This window comes from Eschscholzia californica, unplaced genomic scaffold (genome assembly GCF_041429995.1).
Source record: "Eschscholzia californica isolate CP2 unplaced genomic scaffold, dmEscCali1.0.p SCAF_2, whole genome shotgun sequence".
In the NCBI taxonomy this organism is placed as follows: domain Eukaryota; kingdom Viridiplantae; phylum Streptophyta; class Magnoliopsida; order Ranunculales; family Papaveraceae; genus Eschscholzia; species Eschscholzia californica.
In genome coordinates, this window is record NW_028238309.1 from 19404948 (window position 1) to 19415551 (window position 10604).

At 37.2% G+C, this 10604-nt stretch overlaps 1 protein-coding gene and 1 non-coding gene across 3 annotated transcripts; both read right to left on the bottom strand.

Annotated features, from left to right (window-relative positions):
• Window positions 1-381: 381 nt before the first annotated feature.
• On the bottom strand, window positions 382-599 carry LOC147556724 (small nucleolar RNA U3). The gene has a single exon (XR_015235556.1). It is a non-coding gene; the product is annotated as a small nucleolar RNA U3 (small nucleolar RNA).
• A 5223-nt stretch (window positions 600-5822) lies between these two features.
• LOC147556725 (protein transport protein Sec61 subunit beta-like) lies at window positions 5823-6660 on the bottom strand. Of its 2 annotated transcripts, none has more exons than XM_086657646.1 (2): window positions 6527-6660; window positions 5823-6218 (listed from the first exon to the last, which is right to left on the bottom strand). In XM_086657646.1, the coding sequence occupies exon 2, from the start codon at window positions 6206-6208 to the stop codon at window positions 5957-5959; it is 252 nt and encodes an 83-aa protein (XP_086513772.1). In that variant the 5' UTR covers window positions 6209-6218; window positions 6527-6660; the 3' UTR covers window positions 5823-5956. The 2 variants fall into 2 exon arrangements, with proteins under 2 accessions (XP_086513772.1, XP_086513773.1); XM_086657647.1 differs by having other exon boundaries at window positions 5823-6246; window positions 6527-6620.
• Between the last annotated feature and the right edge of the window lie 3944 nt (window positions 6661-10604).

The window sequence follows — 10604 nt, forward strand, 5'->3', positions numbered from 1 at the left end:
TTGTACCTGAGAGTTCTTAAGGCGATAAAAGAGTTCCTTCCACCAAAAGTACTAGTGTGGTCTAGTTGACCTTTCTTGCTAGTTCTCTTGAGTACTTTAGTAGCTAAAGTCTCTTGTGAGATTCCGCCTCCAAGGAATATTATTTGCCTATAGTCAAGGTTACTCGGCAAACTCGATGAAAACCTAACTTGTGCTTGTCTGGAAGCATAAGTGATGCACGGGCAATATGTGAGGCTAGTAATATTTTACTCCGTGACAACTGACTCCCGGAAGCAAAGCTGAAGTGGATGTTGAGTCAGACACTATAAGCACTTCTCGGCCTCCCCTATCGTTTTGTAAGTGATTGGATTCCAATCTTAGAACTAAAAAAAGGTTAATTGAAGTCTGTCAGACAACCGCACGACCACCTCAGACGCCCATGGCGAACTGAGAACGATCATCTACAGCAGCAGAGATGATCTCAACGATCATCATCACCATTAGTCACGCTCTGATCGTGCGGTCCTAATTCATCGACCAGACTTAGGTGCCTGTCTCCTTAGAAATCAAGGATACAGATGTACGATCCTATAGAACAGATCCTGTTCAAGTAAGGTCGTGCTAGTTACTGCAATCTGTGTTTACTTAAATAAATAGCCAGTTTCGTGTCTGGTCGATATGGGATTAAAGTCTTCCGTTTCTTGTCATAAATTTGTGTATTTTATTGGTACCGTTTGACATTTTATTTGCGTATTGAATTTATTTCATCTGATATGTGACAATCTTTTTGCTTCCATTATTATACATTTGAAGATTAAAGAAGAAAATTTGCAATTAAGTATCTCAGATTCTTGATTTTTGATTCAACTGAACTTGCAATTTTCTATTCTTTCAGAGCAATGATTTAATGAGCTCGATCTCAAACCTCAGAAATGGGATTCATCTGCCATTCTGCCTTAGATATTTTATCATCCTTGATTTAGTGTACTCTATCTCATAACCTAGGGTTCAAACCACTGATCTGAACCGGCCAAGTACCCCAGCCGGATTCGGTCGAGATATTGGTCGGGTATAGCATCAGCACTCTTTTTTGTCTTGGTCTCTTTGAAACGATGTTTCCTGTGTGGACACACAATATGCTGCCCGTGTAGAGTAAATAGAGTAGTCTCTACCTGATTTTTGCCACTTTGTGAGTCCTTGTATCGTTCTTTGCATATTAACTCGTCGTTTCAAAAAGAAAATCAATATCTTACAAATTGCTCGTGGTATAATTTTCGGTTCACATACATAAATGATGGTTTCCTTTATTAAATGTTTTGACATGATAGATTCTAAGGTCAAGACTGCTTTCTCACATATAAATTTAATATCGATAATGATCAAAAGGTCCCTTGTTTTCTATTTGTTTATCTTGAGTCTTATACTTTTTTTGAGTTTTTGGAAGTTCCAGCAAATCGTCAATTCAAATGAGACTAGTAAGACAAGGTGATAAGTAAGAGGTCTTCTCCTTTTGTGTGATTAGTAAGGTATACCCAAATTGCAGATTTCTTGATGCAGATATAGATCTTATAACCTAAGAACGAAAAACAATGTTGGAATGGTTGACATTGGTACCGTAGGAATGGTGTTTTTAGTGTCTAAATATTACTTTTTTTTTTGTTGAAGGTGTCTAAATATTACTTAAGAACCTAAAACATTGGGAGAGAAATAATGTGAACGACGGTTAATACCTGAAGGATAGATAGCCACAGTTGATAAGCTACTCGGTACCAAGGTACTCCCTGGTTTCCCATCTCTCCCAAATAGTAAGTGAATTGAGTTGGTCAAATCCAACTTGGTACTAGGAGGCAGAGGTAATCCCCGCGCGTTTCCCATCTTTTGGTCTTACCAGGAGACAGTAAAAAAAACCCTCAAGTTTATCGCTCTGACCATTTGAAAATTTTCTAGTCTGTGCCAATTATAAGTTTCTAATGTGATTGAGTAATACTACTGTAAACAAACAGGTACATTCCGTAGACAGAGAGTCATGGACTGATGGCAGGGCCCTAGAAAGAGAAGCCGATATATTCATGTTCGTCATAGCTGAGATGGTTGGAATTGGGAGTGACTTATATTCATGTTTTTCGCTTCGATAATGCTCTGACTGAGCTTCATAGGTAACATATCGACGGCTATCCTGTTATTGTCGTCTGGCTGATATAGTTTTTTACAGTAATATTGCAACTATGATGTATATGCTCTTGAGATGTACAAACAACACATAATCGAGTTACTTAATAAGGTATATACTTGTAATAGTAGTCAATATGGATTATTTGTTTTCTTTTCTGCTTGAATTTGCAGAAGAGAAATAACATTGAGCTTGAATTCTCTTTGCGTCATGTTTATAACTCTGAAGATTTTGCTTTCTTTATCGAGTTTTTTGTTGCAGGACGATGACAAGAACTCTCCTACAAGCCATGGTTGCTTTCACAGCCCACTTTGATATTCCAGGCACTCTTCTTACTTTTACCTCAATAATCAAACAAGATTCATCCGATTTCCGTCTAACTCACCATCTCAACTTTTCAGCCGAGCAACATGTTCTTAGGTGGTTACGGTTGTTTAAATTATAAAGCTCCAAACACGTATCTTGATTTGTATGGAAGGCAGTACTTATCATTGATGTAGTACAAAAGAAGAGTTGGTAGTTTGTTCAACTCTAGAATTCTAATACCGAGACGTAGCTGTGTGCAGTGATGTGCATCTATCGTGGTCATTCATCGGTTCTTAAGAGATGAAATTGATTGGAAAAGTAGCACTTTTAGAAAGAATGGTATTTGTTGATTCTAGAATATTCTGTAAGGGTGCCCATTGTTCAGTTGTAGTCTTGTAGACTATCATATGGTCGGGCGAAGTCATCCGACTAAGACTTAAGCAAGTTTAGGTCTTGTTCAGTTTGAGCTAGTTTTGTCGGTCAGTCAAACCGGCCGATGTAAATTTCATCAATTATTTTAAAATTGTAAGTTAATCTTGAAGTCTATATTATACAGGTGAATATCACATTTCAAGCTCTATTTTGAAAGGTGTTCTTATAAATCATAACCTAGTTATAAACTTTGAACAGACTAATCTTGTGGTAAAATTTTAATGATACATTAAACATAACTATCTACTGTATTTATCAAAGGGACGATGATCTCTCTTGATGCAGACCTCTGTCTTTGGATCATGTCTATAAGTTTTGAAACCAATCAAACCTGATTTAACTCGGTTTAGTTTGACCGTTAAATCAATCAGTTTAGGTCGTTTGGTTTTGTTTTAACAGTAAGCCCTATGTTTGCCCACCCCCTCATCGAAATAAATGGATCCCTCCGAACAACATTTTTCAAAATAAACGTAGATGCCTCTTTTAGAATATCTACAAATATTAGTATTGGATTAATCATGCATGACCACAAATCACAATTTATCTCAGACAAAACCATGACTCTAAAAGCAAGGACCGGCGAAGAAAGTGAACGGAAAGCAATTTTCTTAGGGCTTCAATGAGCTAATCACATAACATCTCCTATCTTATCACAGAAGGCCACAATCTAAGCATACTGACAAATCTGCAAGGACAACAACAAGAGATACAACAGAAAACCAATGCAACCGTTAATCACACCAAACAACTTCAATCATCCTCCATGACATTCGAGTTTTAATACACTAGTGGTAAATGTAATATTCAAGCATATATTCTAGAGGCCAGCGCTTTGGGGAAAACTAAATAGTTTCCGGGGTGTGAAATTTTAAAGAGAATATGTAGAATTTTAGAAATTTTCCGAATAAATATATTTTAAGGGGAAATAAAAAAAAAACACTCCACCTCACTTCACTCTCTCTCCACTTCACCTCTCTCTCTCTCTCTCCACCTCACCTCTCTGTCTTCTCCGATTAGGTCGGCGGCCGGAAAATTTTTCGGCCGGCGACCATGAAAAAACAAATATATATAAAGAAGAGACCGGAACTCCGGCGAAGGGAAACCCCTTCGCCGGAGTTTCTAGAGAGAGAGAGAGAGTGAAATTTTTTTTTTTTCATGGTCGCCGGCCAGAAAATTTTCCGCCGGCGACCTAATCGGATAAGAGAGAGAGAGAATGGTAGGGAGAGAGAAGTGAGGTGGAGAGAGAGAGAAGTGAGGTGGAGAGAGAGAGAAGTGAGGTGGAGAGAGAGGTGAGGTAGAGAAGCTATTTTGCTTTCCCCTTAAATAAAATTGTCAAACAAAATTGACCAAGTCTTCACACTCCGGAAACTATTTAGCTTTTCCTAAAGCGCTGGCCATTCTAGCTAAGTGGTCTAGATAATTTAAAGAAGAGAGATCATGGATGATGAAACTCCCTTCAAGCTCCTCATCCCCTCTTTACTACTTTTTTTTTTTTTGTTGAACCCCCTCTTTACTACTTTCATACTTGAGAACGATTTTGTTATAAACTTCTTAGCTTTTTATGTTGGAAGTTCCAAAGTAAGCTAATAGTTCTTATAAAATGTATGGGTCTCGTGTAGTAAAACCACATATGGGCCAAAGATAATATATTAGTATTGCTCAATAGTGCTTTTTTTTTTTCTTTTTGGTAATTCCATTGTTTTCTTTATCATTTTCTCCCAAGTAGAAGTTGGCAGAATATTAGTATTGCTCAATAGTGCTTTTTTTTTTCTTTTTGGTAATTCCATTGTTTTCTTTATCATTTTCTCCCAAGTAGAAGTTGGCAGAAAATATAAATTAAGATGGGATTATTGATTAGTGGAAGGTTTGTGATCGTCTTGTTTGCGTGTCGTTATGACTGGTCATTCAAAGAAAAACTATTAATCATTGATTCGTGTAGAATATTATTTTTAGTGAAAAATAGTTGAATATTACACAATAACTTAAAACAAAAATGATGATATGTCCGGCCACTCTCTCTAAATCTGGACCGGACACATCACCCGGTTGGGATCCGGTTGGGAGACTAGTCGGACATAGCATCAACTCTCAACTTAAAAACACTGGAAGGAGAATGTAAATGCCTGGGAAGGACAAAAATGAAAAATCAGCTTCAAGAGCAAAAAAGAAAAATAGCGAAAAAGAAAAATCAACTTCACACGTCATATTTGATCACGTAGTTAGTGAGCCAATAGCTTACTATAGGGTAACTTCGTAAGCATCTCATTTGGAAAGGTAGAGGCAGACAAGCCGTAGTTGTTAGGTCCCCCGTGAACTAAGAGCATCTCCAATACAACACTCAACAAAAACTCAATTAATCCAATGTGTCAAGTATGAGTTGAGTTTCTCTCTCCTAAGTTGCACTATTGAGATACTCAATTCAAAATTCATCTCCAATGCAACACTTAAAAAAACTCAACATTTACTTTAGATTTGCTTTTGGTTCTTATTTTAATATATAACATGTTGATGTGGACCAATTGAGATACAACAATAAATGTTGAGATACTCAAAAGAAAACTCAACAATTGAGTTTTCTTTTGAGTATCTCAATATTTATTGTTGCCACATCATATTAAGATTCTAGTTGAGTGTTGCATTGGAGAGTGTTTTTTGTCAAAAACTCAAGTAGTCCTATGTGTCAAATTGAGTTTTGTAAGTTGAGTGTTGCATTGGAGATGCTCTAAGTTGGTTAAAAATAACAACTTCATAAGCTAGTTGGTACCGAAAAGAAGGAAGTAATTCTCAGTTCCCAACAAAATGTAATTGAGGTCGATCAAAACCAACTTGCTAATTACGAAAAGCCAGAACAATCCTATCCCTTGTTCCATCTTCGTCCCCTTGTATCTTAAGCAAACAAATGGAAAAAAAAACCTAGACTTCAAACCATAAAAAGTTGTTATAGACTATTATTTTTGTCTTTTTATTTCAAAGTAACATAGTGACAGAGATTATATCTGTCTACTATGTTTTGTATTGTAAGTACCTAATACTACTACTAGGTAATATTAAGATAGATACTAGTATTTGTTAAGATCTCAAGTATAACTTGCCAATGATATGAAGAATGGCAACAAAAGCTATGAAACCAATGCTCATAACAAGAACAACATTTGGAGATATCTTCAACCCTGGTGCATCATCTGTGTAAAATTGAAGCATAGATCCACCTCCTGCGCCACCACCAGCACCACCACCACCACCACTGGTTGTCCTCCTCCTCCGTAAGCTAGCTGCTGCCGCCGCTGTTCCCCTTGACGGACCATCTCCATTTGATACCATTTCTCCCTACCTGCTTATTCCCCCAATATAACCCAAAACTGATCGAATCATTAAATCGGTATGACAGTATGAGATGATCAAAACAAATCAAACACTAGAAATGAATTTCAAAATTTATGCAAGAGAAGAAAAACAAATGTTCAATTTCAGATCGATAATCCTTGTTCTTGGATATATGAACCGATTCATGCATGCATTTTAACCGATTCGGTGAAAATAAACAAGAAGAGAAATCGGATCTAAAGAGAAGAAGAACAGAGAATTTCATTTTTGATTGTTAATTTTATGAGCGAAATAGAGAGAATTCATGAGATTTACCTGTTGAAATTGATCGATTGATGAACTTCAACTAGTTGACGTCGGACGACGACGAGTCAAAGGTGGATAGTGACGCCGACGAAGACGACGTCAATTATCCGGATCTGTCAGAAAGTGAAACTGGTCACTTTTTTTTGTCAGAGAAGCAGATATTTATATATTATTAGGGTTTTCACTTTTACTTCGACCACAAGTTTTACTTTACCAGCTACACACTAAAATCACAGCCGTTGATATCTTTAGGGTGTTAGTTGATCCACTGATGTCAATGAATATCTTTTTGTTGCGTAGGATTTCACATTGTAGTCCCGGTTTATATTATCAAAGAACTGGAACCCAGCAAATTCTTAACCCGTGGGTAGAGGGAAAATAGCCCGTTGGTCCAAAACCTGGCTCAAAATACCCGGGCCAGATGTGCTCGGGGCTCGGGAACACCCAATACTTGATTCGGCCAACCGAGAGCACAAGGATTGTTTTTTACATGGGCCTCTAGAACATGTCTTTTAAAAACATCTTTTCAACACACAATTAATGATTCGCACTTTTAATACTAAAACCAAATCTAGAGAGAGAAAGTAAATTATTTACCCATTTTTTAGATAATCGTCTTTTCTTTAGCTTTTTGATGATTTCTATTAGAGTTAATTCCTATATGGCCCCCTACTTTGTGACCAGCTTCCTTTATGGCCCCCAAATTTCTGTAAATTCAAATATGGCCCACTATTTTCATAGAAATGTCATAACTACCCTTCCCATTAATATATTTTCAAAATAAAATTAAAAACAAAAACCTAAATTCCACCTCACTTCCCTCTCCACCACTCATCTCTCTCCACGTCACCTCTCTCTCCAAGTCAGCACTCTCATGAAGGTCGCCGGCCGGAAAATTTTCCGGCCGGCGACCTTCAAACTAAAAAAAAAAAAAAAAAATTTTTTTTTTTTCACTCACCTCTCTCTCTCTCTCCAATCAGCACTCTCATGAAGGTTGCCGGCCGGAAAATTTTCCGGCCGGCGACCTTCATACTTAAAAAAAAAAAAAAAAAAAAATTTCACTCATCTCTCTCTCTCTCTAAAAATTCCGGCGAAGGGGGTTTCCCTTCGCCGGAATCTGGTCTGTTCTGTTGAAGAACAGACCATCTGTTCTTCAACAGAACAGAGGTCTGTTCTGTTGAAGAACAGACCATCTGTTCTTCAACAGAACAGAGGGCTGTTCTGTTGAAGAACAGACCATCTGTTCTTCAACAGAACAGAGGGCTGTTCTGTTGAAGAACAGACCATCTGTTCTTCAACAGAACAGAGGGCTGTTCTGTTGAAGAACAGACCATCTGTTCTTCAACAGAACAGAGGTCTGTTCTTCAACAGAACAGAGGTCTGTTCTTCAACAGAACAGACCAGATTCCGGCGAAGGGAAACCCCCTTCGCCGGAATTTTTAGAGAGAGAGAGATGAGTTTAAAAAAATTTTTTTTTTTTTTTTTAAGTATGAAGGTCGCCGGCCGGAAAATTTTCCGGCCGGCGACCTTCATGAGAGTGCTGATTGGAGAGAGAGAGAGGTGAGTGAAAAAAAAAAAAAATTTTTTTTTTTTTTTAATTTGAAGGTCGCCGGCCGGAAAATTTTCCGGCCGGCGACCTTGTGCTGATTGGAGAGAGAGAGAGAGTTGAGTGAAAAAAAAAAAAATTTTTTTTTTTTTTTAGTTTGAAGGTCGCCGGCCGGAAAATTTTCCGGCCGGCGACCTTAATCGGAGAAGATGAAGGTGAGTTGGAGAGAGAGAGAGGAGTGAGTTGGAGAGAGAGAGAGGTGAGTTGGGAAGAGAGAGAGGTGAATTGGAGAGAGAGAGAGAGGTGAGTTGGAAAGAGAGATGAGGTGGAGAGAGAGAGGGGTGAGGTGGAGAGAGAGAGGGGTGAGGTGGAAATAACTTTTTTTTTTAAATGTTTTAAATTTAGAATTAAGGGGTAGTAATGACATTTACTTGAAAATAGGGGGTCATATTTGAATTTACAAAAAAAAGGGGGCCATAAAGGAAGCTGGTCACAAAGTAGGGGGCCATATAGGAATTAACTCTTTCTATTAAATCTCAAAATCATCTTCTACTTCATCACCACAGAAAACTTAATACAATCATCATAGATGAAGAATCAAATGAACTTTTAAACTAAAACTATCTTCTTCTTTTCTTTTTCTTTTTCTTTTTCTTTTTCTTTTTCATTTTTTTTTTTTTTGAGAGAAAACTATCTTCTTCTTCATCACCACAGTTTATTATTCATCATTTTAATACTAGAAACCACAATTGATCATCCATCCATTTGATAACTTCTTAAATTCTTGATTTCTTTTCTCCAAATCTCTCTCTATTTCACTTTTTTCTTTAAATCAGATTTTGATAATTTTTTCTATTTTGTTATAAAAATAATTTAATGTAAATTTTTGGTGAACATTAAGATACTCGTCCCATACATACAAGAGAAATGAAAAGCTAACCAACAATCTAAATGGATTCAGACACATCACACCGATATTGGAAAGGTTTCTACAAGAAATCCAAGTAAATAAATCCAAAGAGGAAAATGTTGATGATGATTAATGGTGGGGGAAAAGCAGTGGCGGATTCAGAAATAATTTTCAGGTGAGGCTATATCAAAGAGGCCAAAAATAAAATTTGACTAATTTCTAATTTATGTAAACAACTTTTTTTTAAATTATCTCTAAGCTTACTGATGAGTCATGAAAATGCCTCATTTCAATCTCTTAATTGGAGCTAGTTAGTCCATATCGAGCTGTTACTCTGATGAACTGCTTGATTTTCTTTCTCAGGTGTCTTTTACGGAGTTTAGTGTGAAAAACAGGCAAAATCGGGAGAAATTAATGTTAGGGGCATTTTGGTCATTTGGTGACAAGGGTAGCATGGTAAGTTTGGATAATGTTGATGCTCGGATGAGAATAGGGGTCCATGACGAGTCTCTGAGGAACGAACCGGTCTTACCGGAACTATTACTTGACGCCCGTATACTTGCGGGTGGAGACCTTTTAGGGTAACCTTTTAGGCCCATCAAGTTTTTGGCGCAGCTGCCGGGGACTTAGTTTAAATTTAATCTAATTTTATTTCTATTTTTGGTAAGTTTATATTTTTGGACACTTTTACTTGCTTTTCCGTTTTTTGTGTAGAAAAAACACTAAGGAGCAAAGGAGAAGGCGCAACAAGGAGAGGAGCTCAAAAATAAGAATTTACATTTTTTGTTATTTTTTATTTTTTATTTTATTTTTTTATTTTTTGGTGAGAGAGAGACTTTTAAACTTTCTAGTTTTATTTTTTTTATTTTAAAGTTTTGACCTTAAATTGGAGGGCTTAATTAAATTGTAACCGAAAACCAAAACGAAGCCTCGGGTTGGAACACTCGCGGGTCATCTACAAAGGTCATCGCCCGTCTTGAATGGGAGGTAAATTTCTTAAACACCCACGAATCTCCTGTCAGTGGGTATTTGTGTGAATTCGTGTGCTTAATTGCTGTGACCGAACTGTTTAGTGTAATCATTCTAGTAAGGGCATTAACCCAGTTACAAGATAGGAGACGGATTTCATCACCGTTCTCTTGCCCACATAGGTAACAACATTCACGATCCTAAACCTCACCTAAAAAGCTAAAATCTGATTTAGACATTAGCCCCTAAGGTCTCGAGCTCATAGGATCTTTGAAACGATTCAGGGACTTAGTTTTTATTTGGGCATTCCTAAAGAGAAAGTTCATTCAACTCTTTATAAGGTCGCCTCGAGAAGAGGAAACGTTACCAGGTTGGACGGCTATCACAACTTTCATCGTTGGTCGTCTCCAGGAGTTGTTTGATCGTAGTACTTAGACGGAGTAACCCTCATAAACATTATAGTTCAAGCTTTGTTACGAAGTAGGAGCTGTTTGGATTTATAGGGTGAATCGGACAAACCTGTCTATTGTCTAGATTTTGTTTAGGTTGCTTGGTGGAGTCAGCCTGATTGTGTTTGCTTTCCTATAGGTTCTTCGTAGTGATTCTTTGGTTCGAAAAAAAAAAAAAAAATTTTGAGAATATCCTTGGTCATTGGGCTCTAA